Consider the following 20,243-nt stretch of genomic DNA (forward strand, 5'->3'; position numbering starts at 1 on the left):
CCTGAGCCTGTGTTGGCATGGGCGTTGAGTCTCCTCTCCTCCCTGTTTTCCAGCGATGCTGCAGACTCTATCCTCTTCATCACGGCTAGAGCTGGATGTGTCCCTCCTTCCTCTTCCTCTCTTACCCTTCGAGCTCTTCACCAGCGGATTACCTGAACCCTAAACGGTAAGGACTTCCATTTTCAACACCGTGGAGGGCGGCTGTTCTCTCTCTCTCTCTCTCTCAATCTCAATCTCAGATCAACGGCAGTCCTAATTGGATTTATTGACACTGCTGCATCTGCTGGAGAGACTGCAGATGATCCTGTTGTTGCTGCTGTTTGTATATTAACGTTGTTATTTCCAAGTCATTGTGTAATTATTTCCAGGAGTGCAAATCACAGTGTAGCTGTTGCATACAGTCAAGCTGATTAAAAAAAAGGGGTAACCTCTCTATAGGTGGTCTCACCTCAGAGTGTATGTTTGTGTATGTGTGTGTGTTGGGGTCAGACCTTGCATTATGTTCTTTTCACCTCTGCTAATGTTTATTTTCTAGTGTCCTCCATGTGAAGAGCAGAGCAGCCTGTGCTTCCTCTGTTTTGTTCTGTTTGGGGAACATGTGTGTTCATGCACTTTATATTTAGAAACTGTAAAATGAGGAACAAGGCAGCATGCATTAAATGAATTGACACCAACAATAGTGAAGTGACTGTTTTCTGCCTGTGTGGTTTGAGTGACTTGAGGATTGTGGGCTTTTTCTTACATTATGTAAGATGTCAGGGTCTCCACAGCTTCTCAGGCCTACATTATCTATCTGTGGAAGCTTGCTGATTACACTAATTTAACACAAAAGGCGTTAATATTACATATTTTTGCATTTACATAAGGTAAATGTACAGTATCATGTCACATGAACATGTTTCCGGTATGCATGTTGCCTCTGTGCTTGATGTGCCTTATTATACACACACACACACATACACACACACACCTTTGCTTCTTCAATTTGCCCAAGTCACAACAACGGGAGATCTTCTGTAAGCTTTGGTTGGCTACACAAAGAAGGCAGGCTCGCTGAAGCGTTAAAGTGGGAGGGAGACTGGTGCCTCCATTTTCATTCATCCTCAATATTTCATGAGGACTCTAGTTTAAGCATCAAGTGAAGCTTGGTGGACAAATGAAGGCCTGGCTCTGCTTCAAAAATTGGCCTGTTACAGTATAGTAGATCTAAAGATTTTTATCTCACAGAGAGAATCAAGTTGTTCGAGCACACACACAAGCACTCGAGCAAAGATGCACAGATTTCATAAGACGCCCTGATGAAGGTCTCGCTGCATATCAGGAGGCAGGTGGCAGGGTGAGTTGTTCAACAATGGGGGGATGGGGAAACATGTTCAGGGAAGCATGTTGTTGGGGAGAACATAAATTTCCTCAATGTCGCTCGTGCCATGATGGTGTCACAGCAGGAACATTATCAGCTGTTGCAGCAGCAGGGAAACCATGAATGGAAAAATACAAAGGAATACTAAAGGATAGAGGCGACAGGGTCAATGCAGGAATGAACTTATCACATTGACAGGCTGCATGGACATTTGTATATGGCGTGTGGGTGGAAATGGCACATGGGGTGGTAAAGGAAGTGAGGAAAATCACTTCAGTCACTCAGTCTACTTGCACTATTTCAGTCAGTAAAAGTGGAAGCATGCTGTTCTTTCTTGCCTGTACTATGATGTGCAGCACTCCAGAGATTTGTGAGGAGAAAGAGGTTGAAATAAATTAACAAGTTTAATTATCTCTGTAATGCTTTCATTTCATTTATACGAGAGACTGTGAAGCAGAAAATGATGAAATGCACTGAGTAAGAACACCGTCACTCACAAATTGAGGCAGGTAGGAAGAAAAAAATCTAATCTCTTTCAGATTACTTGAAGCAAGCAAAGTTTATTTGTTTCTTTAACTTCCATTTGTTGTCATTTGCAGCTCCTAATATTATAATATTACATATATAATATTGAGTGTTCCCAAGTTTACCGTTCTATTGGTAACCGAGTAATGTGCCGATGTGTGTCATATGATGTACAGGACTGTTGTATCCTTGCAGTGGTCTGCAGTACATCGATTTGGAGTCAGAAATCGATTTAAGGGATGGTGAAACAATCATGGCTGCAGCAGAACTGATCCTGTCACTAAACTGCAGCATCCGTCTTGAAACTTAATTTTTCCAATTTGTTATCGCTTGTCAGTGTGATATAAGAATCTGTCTTTAAGTGTAATCCGTTACTCGGTCACCCAGAGGGAGTTTTGTGGCTTTATGTGGTCGACCAGCAGCACAGTGACTATAGAGTACCTGATAGGGAGGCGGGGGGAGACGCAGGTGTAAAAGAACCTGATTCATTGGTCTCCGTTCTGCAGTGCAGGTGCTGAGACAGCGTTTAGTGTGTTAGCCTGTGCTGCGAAAAACAGAAATTGAAGTATTAAGACCCTCTTTGCCTTTACGGCTAAGTCCACCTCCAGAAAAGTAAAACTGAGAAAAGGAGAAAACAAGACTGTAGCCTGTATCTTTTGAAGTCATTAGTATTTCACCTCCTTGCTCTAAGCATGCAGCTTATTATCACACAACAACACAGTTTTATTTTCATAAGAAGGGAAATGAGATGACGTTTCCTGCTGTGTAAGTGAATTTATTAGGAGATACAGTAACTGTGGAGTGAAAGCATGAGGTGGAGCAGCAGTCAGTCAACTTTCATGCTAATCAGCCGATGAGTCTAACAAACAGAAAAACAAAGAATTCACCAGTTCAGCTTTGCTTTTGCCCTGAGCTGTTTAAATGCTCTTCTATTTTCAGTCCTGGTGGTATCCTTTTTAGCAACAAATATTACTGCATAACTGGAATAAAATAGCTTTTACTTCCTTCTGTTTTTGTATTTTTGTGACATGAAATTAGAAGCTAGACCCAAAACCTATCAAAGCCTTTTTTTTTTTACAGTTATGACTACTTCAGTTGAAAAATGAGTGACATCAGGTGCTTTTTATGCTTGGAGGTTAATTTATGGTACCTTGCTGACATGACAAGCAAAGCTGAATAACTACAGAGACGTGGCGAGGTGGGAACTTCATGTGCGGATGCTTTTGTGAGAAAGAGTCGCTGCCTGAGATCTGAGGGTCTGTCAGAGCTCTCTGTGCCGTACAAGAGTCCGCTCAGGAAATAGGTCAGTTGCAGACCTCCTTTATTATAAGCTTTTAGTTGACGAGATGAAGGGAAGCAGCAGAGAAGAAGCACCACTGATTTCTTCCAATTTGCAGTATGGGTCTAATCAGAAACCCTCTGTGCTAAATAGCAGAACAAGTGAACACACCTGCTGGCTGCTAATAATCACTGGGTGGTTTTAGCAATTAGTAAATGCAGTAATGCAGAGTGACCAGACTTTGGGTCCATGTACAAAAAGACCTAAAATGTATTTTGACAGTCTTAAGCTCTTTGAACGTCCAAAGTAGTTCCCCTAATGATCTCAGCTGGGCAAGTCAGTCCCACATGCTCCTGACTCCTGGCATATTTTTTTCCACCCTAAGAGTTACACACCAGTATAATTTGGTCTTTGACCAGTTCCTCATGTGTTTTATTGGAGAGATCACTTGATATGGGACTAATGGTGCACTCCACTGTGACAGGCACTTGCGGAAGTTATAAAATACACACAGAGAAAGTCAAATCACCATAGGAAAATCCTAAGGAAGAGAGCACCAGTAGTACTCAACAGTTCACAATGTGGCTCGTCATGAGTGTTTTTACATGTAAACACTGCAAATGTGAACCCATTCATAGCGATAATATAGGAGCAAACAGGCTTAACTACCACCTGCTCCCCCCACAGCACAGCATGTCAGTGTCACAACCACATAGCTCCTCTTCAAGGACAACAAAAAGATGTTCTCATGTCAAACAGTGACATGCTGCTATATATGTTCTGGGATTGGTAGCATTTCATGTATTTACATGAGTATTTCAACTGTGAATGCAACAGTATGTAGTGACTGATGCCAAGGGAGAATGCTGGGGATTACAGAAATGTAGATCTGCCGCAGAATGAAAGTGTTCTTGTTGTAGAGACGGTTGATAGTTGTAAAGAGACAATCCCAGAAAGTGATGGTTAAGAAGAAACTTAACCAAAACAAGCGGCCCCACAAGACACATATCAAAATCTTCATTGTCACATTAGTTCTCTCTCTGCTACAGTAGTCACAGCCCCAGTTGTAAGGTTTTGTTTGAAAGCCATGCAATCACACATGCAGGGCATCTGATACTGAATCAGACATTCTGTCACACAGATGTGAGAACATGTGTCACGTTGTTCCCAGTGACCTGATTTACTTCTTAGACTTACTCATAGACTGTATTGTTTCACTTGTTAAGTATAGGATTCAGTTACATGGTGTAAAATACACTTCAGATAAGGAAGAAGCCAGACTTGAGATTCAATTTTCTTATGAAGTTTCCTTTTCTAAATACATTTAAGAAGCTTTTGCATTTTAAAAAGGACTGGTCGTTTGAAAAAGTAGTTCCTTCTCACAGAGTTTGTGCCAGAAATTCTGGGCCTCCTGACAATAGTTCATTCAGGGCTCTGAAACAATAAATTAATATAATCTGGACATGTTCCAGGGTTTATCATGTTGTAAGGTGCTGTGATGTCACTGCTGAGTGATAAAGCCTGAAAAACAATTATGAATTCATAGTGACAGACTAAAGTAGACCAAAAATTAAGTGTTTACTGTATTTTGTTGGATTTTAGAAGAGCTTACATGTTAAATACTTTCTTGTCAAGTCATCTGTCATTTTGTTGATCTTTTTATTTGTTATCTATTGTTTTTATGCAGGATAAGGAACCCAGATGCAATGAAGATCCATCTTCCAAATTAGATATGATATTCAACATTCGGATTACTGGCATACTGGAAAGAAATGTGAACATCAGTTCTAGGCTCCTGCTGCGCATTAAGACTCTTTGATGGGTAGACAGACTGTTTGGTAATTGATGACATGGATGACTGATTTTTAAAGTGCTCTTGAGCGCGGGGTAAACTCAGAGCTGTTTCCAAAATGTGCGAGCCCTTCGGCCAGGGGGAGTTAAGCAATAATAACCGGGAGGATGGCGAGCTGGCTGACGGTGATGCCAATGCAAATGATATCAGGACAGAGGATGGCAGGAGGACAGGTGATACCAGCACTCTGTCCGGGCTGATGACTGAAACAGCAGACCAAGATAAGGTCATCATCTGGGGTATGGACTCCCAGTGCGATGACCCCGAGCTGGCTGAGTTTGAGATGTTGGAGTGTCAGGAGCTGGAGGCGTACCTGGTGGAGGACGGAGAGGATTTTGTCGGGCTCGCAGAACGTGAGGAGCTTCAAGATCAACCTTCCTCATGCAGCAAAGCCACAGTAAAACAGGGGACAGATAAAAAGAGCAAGGAAGAGAGGAAAACTATTCTACATGGTGCCAGTGAACAGGAATCCAGTCATGTATCTGAGAGCAGAGAAGTGTCCAGGACTGAGTTAAGCTCTGAAACTGATGTCTTTGTGTCCTGTCTGTCCACCATTTCAAGCATGGCAACTGCTATGGACACTGCTGGCAGGACACAAACAACAGACTCCTGGCACATTGCCTCTGGTCCGTACTCAACCATCTCAGAGGACCTGACTTTGGCTTCCCAGACTTGCAACACTATTTCCGAGAGAGAAAAGTCCTCTCAAAGAGCTGAACACCATTCCACCATTTCAGGAAAAAGCACAATACATCCAAAAAATGTGGATATGAATTTGAATTCAACAGTTCATTCAGAGGATGTCATATCAGAAGCACAAGTGAGCAATGTTCAGTGTAAGGTGCAAATTGAAGATGTCAATGAGAAGCACAGGAAGAACAATAACCAGCTAAATAAAACAGGGAATACTGTTTCATTAGAGGGAGGGTGTGATAGAGGAAGAAGCACTGAACATAAGGCTTTACCCATTGCAGAAGAAAGCAACACTAAAATGGATAAAAGCACACAAGCTGATGAGGCCCCCGATGTGAACTACAACCCACCCAAAACAGGTACAAAGGGGACTCAGTCATCAATTGAATCCAAAGCCATAAAGAAACAAGTACCATTTGATAACACAATGAAGAAACAAAACTCTTTTGACAAGGGTGTTAAAAAACAGCCTTCGTTTGAGAATACTTTAAAGAAGCAGCTCTCTTTTGATAACACTTTAAAAAAGCAGGGCTCTTTTGAGAACATCGTCAACTCCAGCTCTTCGAGTCTAGAGAGGAGGAAGCCATGGGGAAGCCCTAGTCGACCAGCAACTCCTTCTTCCCCCAAAACTACCTCCTGTTCGCCCAAGAGACGACCTCCTGGTTCTCCAGCCAAGGTGCAGGGCGTCAGGGCACTGAGCTTGGAGCGCAGCAGCTCCCCTCAGAGAGTTTTAAGTCAAACAATCAAACCACCAAGTAAGACAAATTTGAGCAGTGGCATCCCAAAACCTGTCATGTCTCAGCAGAGGGAGCCTGAAGCCAGGAGGTCCTCTCCTCCTCAGAAACCCAAAAATGTCCGACCAAAAATCATCACCTATGTTCGGAAAAATCCTCAAGCAAAACCACAAACTGCAGATGCCCCACTCGAAGCCTCTACGCACCCACTTAGACTGTCTTCATACTCTAGCCCACCAGCTCATAAAGATCCGAAAGTTGGTCCTCAACCCAAAGTCGCACCGGTGCTATGTTCCTCCAACCTGCTGTTTGACAAATATCGCCAGGAAATGCAGAGGTCTGGGTCAGGGTTGAAGCCTCCGAGCAGCACAGGCTCTCATTCTCTGAGCGGGAAGTCGGACAGCTCGCGTGAGGAGGTGACTGAGAAATATCACCAGGAGGTGAGAAAATGTTCTTTTGAGTTAATGTATTCACATGATTTTTTTTTTCTTTTTTGACCTCTTAAAGGACAGGTTCACAACTTTTCAAGTGTGTCTTAAAACAACTGTCAGGTGCCTGTGTGAACACTGACAGAGATTTTCCTTGCTGTAATCATTCCTCCTGTTCATACTGGCCTTCCCTTCAAATGTGCTTTCAATACAAGTGATGGAGGACAAAATCCACAGTGTGTCCACACAGTCATTTTGTGCAAAAAATGCATTTAAAAGTTTATCTGAAGCTTATATGAGGCTTCAGCAGTCTGAGTTAGTCATATCAAGTGGATATCTGCCAGATTTACAGTCTGTTTAGCATCAAATTCTCTCTTTGTGTTTCCTCAGACAGTGTTTCCCTGTTGAACTGCGGTGGAAGTACTTGATTTAACAAATTTGGACAGCTGAAGCTTCATATTAGCTTCAGATAAACTTTTAAATACATTTTTGCAAAGAAGAAGGCTTGTGGATTTTGGCCCCCATCACTTACATTGTAAGTGCATTATGAAGGGATCCTCTAATGGCCAGTATGAACAGGAAGAATGATTATTGCAAGAAAAACCTATTTTAATGTTCATTTGGGCACTTGACTATTGTTTTAAGACAGAAAAATTGTGAACCCATCCTTTGATTGTGAAGAACCAAGGTATGTGCATCTAAACAGTAATGCTAGCATTGCAAGTTCTAGTTGCCAAATGCAGAAGAGGTCAGTTTACTTTAACTTTACTTTTATCCATATCTGAGACTTGTTGTAGAAACAGGCTATCAGTGACCTCTCTGTGACTGTTGGGGCAAATCTGCGGGGTGATGGGATGCTCTTTGCTGTTACCGCCAAAACTATATCATATCATCTTATTGCCGTCAGAAGAAATCATATTTGTCATGACAGTGACTGGATGATCCGATCAACTGAATTGGTAATGTCTCTCAACAGCATGTTTCCCAAGACGGAGGCAGTGTCTACCGCTCCCCCAGAGCTCTTAGACCTCAGCTGGGGTTAGGGGCGGTTACTAGGCAGCCTGCAGCGAAGACAAGAGTTCAGCAGACAGGCCAAAGGTCAGCACAAGGCCTGAGCCAGTCTGCTCAGGCAGCTGGAGCGTCCACTCAAGGTCACCAGGACCCGACAGGTGAGATGGCTTCCTGCTGTCATAACAGGTTAAAAGAGAAATGTATTTAGTGGTAGGGCAAACACTCTGCCCACTTCAAATAAGGGAACACAAAAGCTCATTTAACATATTGTTTACATCTGTGCTCATGTTGTTAAAAAAAGTGTTAGACTATTATGGGAAAATAATTTTATAGGACATTTCTCTGCATGCTTTTCTATTTTGTGCACATCCCCTTGTCGTGGAGCTGCAGAGAAGTTATCCTTACCCTAGTTTTACCCTAGTTTACTTCTGTCATGCTTATGGATGAGGCTTAGCTTTTGGCACCTAAACTCTCTTTGAAGTGCTAAGTATTTGATAGCAGCGTAACTCACATATCCTAACAACTTGCATTGCATATTTTTACCTGCTCACTTCATAAACCACAATCTAACCAGCTTTTTTTTTTTTACTCCACAGCAGATTTGACTCAGTTCTCTGAATATTCCTTTTCAAGATACTAGTGCTATTATTTATATCAGAAGACAAAATCACATTGGGTTTTACTTTGTCATTACAATCAATAGGAGTCACTAACTCTGCAGCTACAGTTTGAATAAAACTAGGATCCTGAATTTATTTCTGGTCAGATCTAGTAGGGACTTTACTGGTAAATTGAGTCAGTGAACTTCATTAAAAGGTTGATTCTTACGCTTCCAAGTTGACTTAAAGCATTCTGTTGTGATTAAATGATAAGATCAGTGCTTAAATTATGATTCACCCACTGCTACTGTAATATTGCATGTTCTCCCATCTACCTCTAGGAGAGCAAAGGAGGTCAGGTCCAGAGGCCTCCCCCAAGAGCCTCCTGCTCAAACCAGGCCAGTCTGGTCTCCGTCCCCCAGGCTTCTCTGCCCTGCCAGCTGCCCGTCTGGCTTCCTTCGGCTTCGTCCGGAGCTCAAGTGTCTCGTCTGTGTCCAGCAACCAATCTAACGACAGCAGTCACAGCGATCCTTGCCGACCCTCTCAGCGTGAGTTACGCTCCGTCTACCTCAGCTTAACATTCGACAGACTAAAGAGAGTCTCAGACATCAAGCAGATGATGTTCAATCTGATTAAAATGATACTCCACATTTGTGCTTTATCCCAGATACATCTCCTCATTAGTTCACTGGCAGTAGTGGCTGCTCCTACTATCCTCAGTTACTATAGTAACGGCCACTCGCTTCCTTTAATTCTTTCATTCATTTATAACAAGTCAGCGCTGAGAGCTGCTGCACTACAGAACCTTTGATGCAAAAATCTTAAAAGTCACTCTCATCTCCTCCCTCCGCCGTCTCTCTTCAGCCTGCGTACTGCAGCATTTTATCTAGATCAGATCCTGGTGCTCAGTCTGACGCCACCTCTCATAAGCTTCCTGCAGCCTTCATTTAGAGAAATCAGTGATGTATGTAAAACTCAGTTGACAAACTGATTATCTCTGCAGGTAATAGAGATAGAGATAGGAAAATGTGATCAAGCTGGGAAGTTAAGACTTAAAAAAGAGAATTATTACAGAGAAAGTATTTACTGAATATAAACAGTGTATATGTGTTGAAACCGTTTATTGTCTGAAAAATGGTTAGACATACAATACAAAAAATCCTCCTGAAATTTCCCCTCCTGTGTTGTGACATTTATGAAAGAAAGAGGGACGAATTCAAACAGGAATCACTCTTAGTTTATATAAACCGATCCAAATCAGATAAAATGTATTTAAACCATCCCAAATATATACCCGTGGAAAAGCTGCTTTGTAAAATCGAGCGCATTAAAAGCACAAGTGGGTCTGTGGCATCTGTAATGAGTGCACTGATTGGCAGACATGATGATGAGTTAATGCTGTCCTCTGCTCAAGTGTCACTACATTTGTTTCAGTAGACAGCTGGGGAGCTTCTGACTGCTGACTCTCCCTGCTCACCACTTTTTTGTCTTCTACCGACCTGCTGCTGCTGGTACAGGCAGGATCCTCAGACTGGAAGAAAAAAAAAAGAAAACAGCTGTTGTCTTTTGCAGGGTGCGCCCCCCAGCCTCAGCCTCAGCAACTACTTCACATGTCTGCAGCAGTCTCCTCTTTCCTATTTATAATCTCTGAAATGGAAAAAGTGGTGCCGGCAGCTATAGTATGTGTCGAAAAGAGAGTCAGGGTGTGGTATGACTGCATAATTTGTGATGCTGATTTTACCCTGGTCACCTCTGACCAGCCTGTGAATCCCCTCCTCAAACTTTAAGTGCATTCAGGCCAGATAATGATCTCTCTTTCCGCTTCAGCATCCATCAAAAAAAGGCTCCAATGTACACTTTACTTGGTTATTTTGTACCATTTTTAACACTCATTCTTCAAAAAACAGCCACAGCTCAAGATGATAACCTGCAGTCATGTAAGTGTGGCCTGATCTGTCTTTTACTGGCATCGTTGTCTTTGTTTGTTAGCTTCTCTGTTGTTCCATTATCATGAATTTGTAAGCCTATTTCAAATTCACATGTATTCTTTTCAACAAAAAAAATGTAATGCTAGTTATGCTGCTGTGAATAGATGGGTGTCTACCAGATAGTAAATCAGTAGGGGGTAGCTCAGACAGCATATACATGACTGGCAGCATGCATGGCAGTGTTTCCCTTCAGGCTGTTGGCTCAGACAGCGCTGCTCTATTAGTATGCCGCCGTATGCCTCGAATGCAGCCACATTCAATCGGGGATGCACTCCACCAAAACATTGTGACTGGGAGTGAGAACGTCCTCGTAAGAGTAGCCGATGCTATGATGAATTCATCTGTCCAGTTAACTCGGTGGGAGCCTTTTATGAGCGCACAGAATGCTCATGTGTCATTCATGCTGTACGCTACTTGGCTGGCAAGCAGTAGGATTCCTGTGTGTTTGGAGATACAGTTTGTCTGTCAACACTGAGGGTGGAGTTGTAGTCACAGTAGATGAAACAGAAAAAAATCATTGTGACATGGTATGAATATTGTACAGTAAGCCTCTATTTCAGTTTTTGCCCGCTCGACTGTGTGAATCAATCAGGAAAAAAGACACTATTTTCCTTCAAAGTGTATATGACCAATATGGTTACTGAAAGGGTTTTTTTGTTTTTGATCTTTTTGATTCAAAAGAAAACTGAGGTGTAACAGTGTACACATTTTTACTGCAGTTTTACTCTGCTTTTTCACAAAGAGTTTAAAAAATGTGCTTCTCAGTCCAGTTAAAAAGTCATTTGTTGTCTAAAATGATGCTTGATTGATATGATCTCCCACAATGTGCATCATTACAGAGTTCACACTTGTTTCTTACTGCAGTTACTCAGATCCAGATTGAACCTTTGTAGCATCTTGTGTCACATCTTTAATCCTGCCACTTCCAAATTGCTAATAAAAAAAGAATGGTATCAAACTAATCTGACAAAAATAAGAAATTACAAATAATCAACATTATTCTTACGATATCTTTTCTGAATTTATATACAGCACCGGTCAAAAGTTTGGACACGCCTTTTCACTTGAATGACAAAGTGTGTCCAAACTTTTGACTGGTGCTGTATTTCAAACTTTAATCACCAAGGTAAATGAACCTCATTGAGAAATGCAGATAGATAAAGGGAGATTATTGGGAAATGGACGATATGAGAATTGTACATTCAGTGGATGTGATAGGATGGATGTGAAGGATACGCTTGATTGCAAATGAAAGACCAAAAAGATTAGTATGTATTCTTGACCTGTCTGTTCTTGCTTGTTGTGAATTAGTCACCTGCGGAGTCGAGTCGTTCCTGCTTCTTGCTGGTGTAACACTTATCACTGATCACAGGAGACTGGCAGCAGGAGAAGGATTTATTCTGAACATGCAGGCTAGAAACAATCGTTCACCAGTATGAGTCAGCCTCTAACCGTCTCCCCTCAGCCAATGTGATACCTGGTCCAGCCTGCATTTGGAAAAAAAAAAAAAAAGGAGGCTGCTGACTATCTCAGGTAAATTCACTCTATTGCAGTGAGTTCCTACTGGAGATCTCACACAGGCTGTGAGCATTTTGACATCAGAAGTGATTTTGTGTTTTTGGTGATACACCGTCAAAGAAGCTACTGTAACGTCAACATTAAAGCAAAAATCTTTTAAACGTCTGCCCTTTTTTTCATTAATTCCTTTTTGCTCTGCATGCATAAATTCAATTAGATTAAAAATTTGCCTAAAGATCTGAAAGATGCACACTGGAACTGTCAGTATACTGTATATTTCAGCACAACAGCTCTGTGTTTCATCTGTGATTTCAGGCACCTTGAACCATCTTCTGATTTATCTGGATACTGTATGTTGACTGTGAGTCTCAGATCAGAATAGTGTTACTTTAATTCAAGGGCACGAGCCTGTTCTTCTTTCCTCTGACAGAGTGCTGAGTTACCTATAGGTGCAGCTTGTGTCAGCACTGTTATTGATTGAGGAGCTGAATTTTTCATGATAAGTAATTGGAGCTATCGGATTTGCAACACTTTTACTGACGAAGTAAACCCAAATGCTGGATAGTCTAATGTACTAATAAATATGGAGGGAATGTTTGTTCTTGGTGATGTTTTTCCATTGGACTACTCGTTGCTATGGCCTCAGTTTGTCTATGAATCAAAGCCTTTCATTTCTGCAGAGAGCTAGAGGCGTAATAACAGCTGTTATGAATAATTAAAATGTTTTCAGCATCCTGCTTTTTGCTAGTCCTGGTGAATTTCTGCAGTTAAGAAAAATTACTCTCCAAGGAAAAGTAGTGATATTCTGATACTTGATCCTTAAAATACAAAAGAAAGACACAATAGTAAAATCACTGACCTGCTGTATCAAGGATCATGTGATCCTTTCAGTTTTACTGTCACTAGTGAGGATACTCTGGACAAAACATTTTCAAACAGGCTGTCAGCATTTGCTCAGTATTACCAAACCAAATTAAAGCCTTGATTATTAGAAACAAGACCCAGTGTGAGAAGTACAATATCAAGAGCATAATTATCAGGTCAGATTGTGTACTAATTTCATAGTGTTAATACCAAATCACTTTTCCAGGAAACGTCTTACGAAATTATTAACAAATTGCAAGTACTGTTAGAAATGTTTTTGCAGTTTGTGCAGCCAAATGTAGCCCAATACTTTTCCATCCACTGAGATGTAGGCTGGTGGTCAGTGTGTGGTTCAGTCACCACTTCATTGATGTGAGGCAATTATGCAAACTTATGTATTTATATAAGCCAAATTCCCTTTAGATTCTCTGTTAAATGTCTATCAAAATGATTATCAACACTACTTACTCATGCCTGCAACTATATCAGTTTCAGGTTGTGAGAAAATCAGGGTGGGTTGTTTTTTTTTAAATATAGAACATATTTTTACATGTTCATACATGTCGATACACTAAATTTGAAACCTGATAAAGCCACTGTCACTGATGTCATTCCTCTGTTCTTTGACATCGTTCCCACTCTGCAGATCCCAGCAGCGGCAGCGATGACACACCTCTCCACAAAGCCACAGCTGCCCCTAGTGAATCTTCCTATGGTCAGAGCCGCCCTCAACCTCCCAACGCCCCCAGCCTGCAGCGACGCTCTCTGCCACCGCACTGCTCCCCACTCGGTAAGTCCCTGCAACACTCAGCCGGTTGAAACAAGCATTCGGCGCTCTATTTTTGATTACATGTGTATGCGGTGTTGGTGCTGTCTCATGGAACAACATACTTGTACTGTAGCTGTTTCCACACCTCCCTATTCAAGGTCACTCCGTCTGGTGATCACATGACCCTGAGATTGGATGTGCGAGTGTGTGCTGGCAGGGTGTCAGAGGGTGGTGGCAGGTGGAATGCAAGAATGTAAAAGCAGACTGCTGTCAGCACTGATCATAGACTTGACTTCACTTGTTGGTATTCATTGCACAGCAAGTGTCAGGGGAAACTGTCTCTGTAATGACAGTATTGCAACACCTTTAGCATATAATTTACAGACATTTGAAATTGCTTTACCTTATTAAGGTAACTGAATTGCATAATAGAGCAGGAAGACAGTTGGAGTAGTTCACAGATGCTGACAGAGTGTAATTGGACATGTCTTCTATCTGCGTCTTGCTAGTAGTTTCATTGTACTATCCTGCGCTTTGTCTAAAAGTGGACTGACCATAACAGTGTTGCTGAGGCAGAAATTGGGCTATTTATGTTTTTTAGTGCTGACGTCTGGAAGTGGTTTTAAATGTCAGATGCTCAAGCTAGTATAAAATTTAAGTATGTTTAAACGGCTTCGTTGACATCTCACCTTTCTTGCCAGCAGGAAACCAGAATCAAAATGTAAACCACAGTACCAGTCAAACGTTTGCACACAACTTCCCATTCACTTAAATGAGAAAAACGTGTCCAAACGTTTGACTGGTACTGTATATTCAACAATCTGAAAAAAGGCCACTTTAAAGCTGTTTGTATAATCTATTTGTTCAAGGCAAAGATAAATACGCTGACTCCCATTACAAACATTACTTAACATTTCATCTACGAGGTCTTTGTCAGAGCATTATACCCTTTCTGTTTGTGTGTAAAATGCAAGAATTATGGCCATCTGTGTTACACTGAGTTGCCTCTGTGAGATGCCTTAAAATGAACAGAATAAATAGCACATCTGTCTCCTCCTGCACGTATTTATACAAAACAAGTTTATTTATTTATGCAGTCCTTTAACACAAGAAAATGTCTTTTAAAAAAAGGTCTTTACGGGTAAAACAGGGACATTTACGAAATGACTATTTCTGTATTTAACATAATAATAAAAACTGCAAAACTGAGCCAGATGAACGTGAGGCTGAGCTGGATAACATTCTTTTTTTTCTTTCAGTGGCTAGAGTGTCTTTAACCACAGCTATTTTTATAAAGAAATGTCTCTAAAAAGCTCTTTTACAGTGATGAAGATTCTAGGGCACTGTGATTGAGTGTGCCCTTAGCATCCATTGTTCATCTCACTTTCCCTTTGGGGGATTAACATTGGAAGAAAAAAAATTCGGAATGAGGGATTATTTACCCCAAACTGAGACCTTCTGTAATGTATGTTAAATGTTGCCTAGCATTGCGTCACAGCAGTGATACTGTAGCATATTCTCTGCTGATGTAGGCGTCTTTGTTGTTAGTTAGTGCACCTTTGTGCCAGTGTTGGCATCTTTGCAGAAAGTGTGATGTTTCAGCAACATCCAGTGGTCACAGAGTGTACTACTATGAGAGGCTGATCCTCCTACCAGAGAATCTGTGTGAAGTGGAGCAGCAACTCCAGCTAGTGGTCACTATACCACACTGTACCGCACTTTATCTTTTCTCACATTTTGTCAGCAGTTCAACCAAACAGTGTGATGTTTCAGTCTTATTATTATTATTATCATCTCACATCCCTTCAAACCTCCAGGAGGTTTACACAGAACATGCTGAGTTGCAGAATCAAACATTTACAATATGCAGTAGCACTCAAATGACCTTGAACTACTCATGCATGTAAATTACTATATATAACAGTAGTGGAAGTATTTGTATCTTTTAAGTAAAAGCAGTGATACCATAGTGTAAAAATACACTATTACAAATACAAGTACAGAAGTATTATCAGCAAAATGTACTTGGAGTATCAAAATTTATGAGTTTTTTCACTAAAAGGCAGAGCAGTTGAAGTATAAAATAGTATAAAATAGAGAAAACCTTAAATGGACTAAGCTACTTTCCTCCACTGATTTCACATAATATTTATGAGAGAAAGAATAAAAAGGTGCATTTTTTTGCTCTTTCACTGTTCGTATTATAAAAAAAATAATAACATACTTGTTTACTACACAGCTTCTCGGAAGGAGGCACAAAAGGACCCGGAGGCTGCGCTGCCACCAAAGTCCTCCCCTAAAAGGTTTGCAGTGGTTTCACCCAAGCCTCAGTCCCCTGGTAAGACTTAACATATCATATTACAGCATGTGCGTGTGTGTGTGTATACATGTGACATTACTGTATACACATTGATCAGATATTATGTGTTTGGTTTGTTCCAATGTGGTACAAAAGCAGGAAGCAGTAGTCAGAAGTGCAACATTTTCAGCATGTATTGTGTCCTCAAAATGTGCAGTCATTCTCTCTCTCTCTCTCTCGCTCTTGCTCTCTCTCTCTCTCTCTCTCTCTCTTTCTCCTACACTTCATTACAAGACCCATGGCAGCCTGCTGTTGTCATAGCGACGGGCTACAGTAGCTTTAATGCTAGGATGGCTCCTCCAGCAGTAATCCTGCTGGGTTAGATTGCCAACAACAAGTCAGCATTTTGTCCTTTACTCAGAGACCAGTCAGACAGAATATCGGCTGGTAGAGTTCCAGTGCAGGAGAACTGCACACATAATGCACTCGTACTGGGATTGATTGGTCTGAACAGTGAACAGACTTGAGTAACAGTAAGTTGGAAAGACTATTAGTGCATGTGGGAGGATATAAACCACCAATCTGAGAGCGTAAACCAATTAAAATTATTTGCAGTGTAACTCAGTTATTGCTAATTAGGCTGCAGCTAATCATGACTGTCATTATCAATTAAGCTGTTGATTATTTTTCCTATAATTGTTTAAATTATGTCAAAAATGATTTTTTTAAAAAGTAGTGCAATATTGAACACAAGCAGAAGTTTCCAAACCACAGGTGACATTTCATGATCGCTAATTAGTCAGAACAATCCAAAAAGTCTTCTTTCCACATTAGGAAAAGATTAATTATCGTGTATACATATGATTTCATCAAGTCTCTTATGATTGAAGATATTGCAGTATGTTTTGTTCATCCCTCTGTTCTCTGTTTCTGCAGTTCGTGGGCGGACAGCAGCAGTCCATGGTGGTGTTCGGACTGAAAGGGTCCAGGAGTTGGACCGGGCTCTGATCCAGCAGCTGCGTGAGCGCTGTGAGCAGCAGGACCTGCAGCTGCAGAGCCTCCAGGCCCAGTTAAAGAAGGCCTCCCTGTGCCTGGACGTTTTCACCATCACCACTCAGCACTTCTGTCACAAGGTAGGCTACAGCAAACCTCGGGGACCTCACTAGGGCTCACAAGCTAGAAGATTTGGTCTTGCTTTTACTTTGAGAGCAACATAAAAGCTTTTACAATCAATTTAATTTGGTATATCTTTGCTTTAGAGCTGCACTGAAGAAAAATAAGGTTTTCCAGTCTAAATAACAAAACAAGGCTGCAGCCGGTATCACATCCTCTTCTTCTCCTCCTCCCTTTATGGAAGAAATGGGAGGAAACTAGGAAACTTCACAGGACATATTTAATGTTTACTGGAATGGATGGATTGATTAGCTAAAGCAAGTTTCAAATCTCTGCAAGTTGTTTTTCATGCCACACTGAAATGAACAGAAACACTGACTCATGAAAGTTGGTACATAAATCTGCTTATATAATGTGATGCCTTAAAAAATGGTTGGCAAAGTATTCACAATTCACAAACAGGCTAAAAAATGATCATTTAGTCTCATGCAAACACACAAAACCTGTATCCTTTGCTTAAAAGTGTGAATCATGGTTAATCTGGCTAATAATTAATTTTGCAACCATCTTTTGAATCTAGAGAGTGAAAGCTACATCAGGCTTCAGGTTGCAACTACAAAGTGCGATGCTTCCACTTGTACGTGTGACACCTGTAGCATCTGGCTTTTGTTGTTAGTATTACTTTATTCACAAAGCCAGACACTTGCTTTAAAGCCTGACTGCGGTGGCCTTTTGAATATTTTGGGGACGACTTTGAAGCTGCAGGATATTCAGTAAAACAGATTTCAAAAGGTTTTTCAAGCTCGAACTAAAAGAATTTGTTTCTGGTGCATTAAAGCCTCTTATACATCCAAGTGTATGTGGACATGCATGAGACAGAGCTATGGTTGACTCAGTGGGATGTAAACACAGTATTCTCCTGTTGTGTAAGGTAATCCCTGCAACCGCCACAAAGTCAAAATCAAACATATTATTTCTTATACATCTTATATTCTGCTTCTCAAAGCTAGATGAAGTATTTGTTTCTTGTCCTTTCCTCTTGGTCCTCTGCTTCTTTTTCATCCATTTCCCAGCCCCACCCACATGCTCTGCTCCACAGTGGGATATGATTAATGAGATTAGAGCTGCCTGCCTCAGCCTGGCTGTGCTTTTAGTTTGACCGATTGTCAGACACGAGCGGAATACCCACTAAGGTCTGACGACATTGAAATATACTGTATTCATCTGAGATATATCTGCAAATGAGAACTGGAGGGACAGGGCGCTCCTTTAAAAACGTTCATTAAATTTGGTTTTCAATTCGGCAGTGTGAGTGTTTTATTAGGATTTTTTTTGTGTGTTTCTTGTCTTAAATGATCATCAAGGATTTTCAGATGTAGGATCTTGATAGACAGCCTTAAATGTTTGTTTGTTTCCTGTCCAGTTTTGATGGAATAAAGCCAGTAAATTATCCAATATTGGTAAAAAATATTTTATTTGTGCTGTCAGATGTTCTGATAGGTCTGTGTAGGCTCAGATACTTTGGTCATACATCTCTCTAAACTCTGGATTTGAAGGAGTGTGCAAGCAGTGACAATATATGTTGATGAAGTTTGTATTCAGATGGATTGAAGTAACATTGAAAGGACCGATATTCTACTGAATGAGAATCATCAGATTTTAGGTGTTTTATACGTATGTTGATTGAGCTGTTAGATTTTTTTCAAGAAACTTAATATCCAAAGATATTATCTGGACATTATTGCCTCAGTCAGATCTATGTAGAATGAATTAATTTCCATTAAGCGTGTCTGTGTGTGTGTGTTCTGTACGTATTGAAATGCCTGCATGTAGCTATTCTTCCCTGTGCTGAGTAACAGAGCAGATAATTGGCCACTTATTGATCATTTCCCTCCCCCATCTTCTCCTGCTACACTCTTTTCGTTTTTTCTCAAAGATGCAAAAGACCGTACGTGTGTGTGTGTATGTGTGTGTCGTTGTGTGTGTGTGTTGCTGCCTGCCATGCGTGTGAATGTGATATAGAGCGTATTGGTGGGAGTTTAAGGGGTGGGCAGGCAGAACTGGGCTGGGGCTGGCAGTCTTTGTTCCAGCAGGGATAAACGTCGGTCGCAAACCAGGAAACGAGGTGAGGCTTCGGTTATCCCGTCTCTCCTCCCCTCTCCTTCCTCCTCCGCTTGGCTCCCTCCCCCTCTTTCTCTCTTTCTGTATCTTTCTGGCACTTGCATCTGTCACTGCTGCCTCCCTAGCCGGCTCAGGGATGCTGCTGTCTGCTAGCATAGTATGGGCCATTGCTGCTGTAGGCATTTCCTCCCTCTGCGCTGTCTGGACCAAACGGTAAAGCCAGCATCTTCTGCAGGCAGCAGGCTTGTTTCAGCACCGAGGATTCCTTTTATGTATGTGTGGTTGTGCGCATGTGTGTGTGTTTGCTGGTGGGGGTGGGTGGGGGCTGTCTGAGTGTTTCTGTCTATGTGAGCATTATATTCACTTGTTTCCTAGTGACAGAGCCAGTGGAGAAAGTGGAAAGCTGTGCATGAATATGCTGAGTCAAAGCAGGCTTGTCTGTCGCACTGTCCCTCTTTCTATTCTCTTAGAGTTTGCAGGGATGTTACATAACACACTATTGCTGCTGTGCTATATTCTTACACTTTTTTTTTTCTATTTTAGTGTGTATGTTGTGTCCTTACTGCATGTATGCTGGTTACGCTTAGGATGTATTATCCCCTTGTTTACCTGGTAGTGCTGCATTTCTTATCTCCGAGAAGTCACGTGTTTGGTCTCCATACTGTAGTTACAGAGTCTGGTTCTCAACAGGACAAAAACATAAAACATGAAGCTGGACTGATTGCATGGTTTCAGATTTTGGAGAGGTTAATTAACTCATTATCTCCTTGAGAATGAGCAGCCTTGCTATAAAAAGCCATATTTATTCTTTCCCAGAAGGTCAAATTGATTGAAAAGATTGTTACAGAATTAACAACAACAACGTGTTTGATAATTCATTAATTGTTTTCGATTTATAGCATGAAAAATGCCAATCATCAGGTAGTTCCTGCTTTTCAAATGTGAAGATTTTCTGCTTTTCTTTGTTTTATTTCATTGTAAATATAACATCCTTTGCTTTAGGACTTTGGGTCAGACCTATCAAGCAATTTAAAGATGTAACATCTGGCATTCTGGTTATTTATGATGGTCGTTCTCACTATTTTCTGCC

The 20,243-nt window shown here is 41.2% G+C and overlaps 1 protein-coding gene across 4 annotated transcripts in view; it reads left to right on the forward strand.

The window, feature by feature from the left end:
- mtus2b (microtubule associated tumor suppressor candidate 2b) overlaps positions 1 to 20,243 on the forward strand; it is a 27,518-nt gene continuing 7,275 nt past the window's right edge. For 2 of the 4 annotated variants that reach the window (XM_067595228.1, XM_067595229.1), the window contains exons 1-8: positions 1 to 166; positions 4,852 to 6,883; positions 7,848 to 8,040; positions 8,823 to 9,029; positions 13,498 to 13,641; positions 15,860 to 15,958; positions 16,214 to 16,297; positions 16,856 to 17,052. In XM_067595228.1, coding sequence (XP_067451329.1) covers positions 5,075 to 6,883; positions 7,848 to 8,040; positions 8,823 to 9,029; positions 13,498 to 13,641; positions 15,860 to 15,958; positions 16,214 to 16,297; positions 16,856 to 17,052 — 2,733 coding nt within the window. In that variant the 5' untranslated portion in view covers positions 1 to 166; positions 4,852 to 5,074. Of the gene's footprint in view, positions 167 to 4,851; positions 6,884 to 7,847; positions 8,041 to 8,822; positions 9,030 to 13,497; positions 13,642 to 15,859; positions 15,959 to 16,213; positions 16,298 to 16,855; positions 17,053 to 19,297; positions 19,367 to 20,243 lie in introns of those variants that run through there. The other 2 variants (XM_067595230.1, XM_067595231.1) reach the window with 2 other exon arrangements.

The sequence above is a fragment of the Thunnus thynnus genome, chromosome 7 (assembly GCF_963924715.1).
Source record: "Thunnus thynnus chromosome 7, fThuThy2.1, whole genome shotgun sequence".
Taxonomy (NCBI): Eukaryota; Metazoa; Chordata; class Actinopteri; order Scombriformes; family Scombridae; genus Thunnus; species Thunnus thynnus.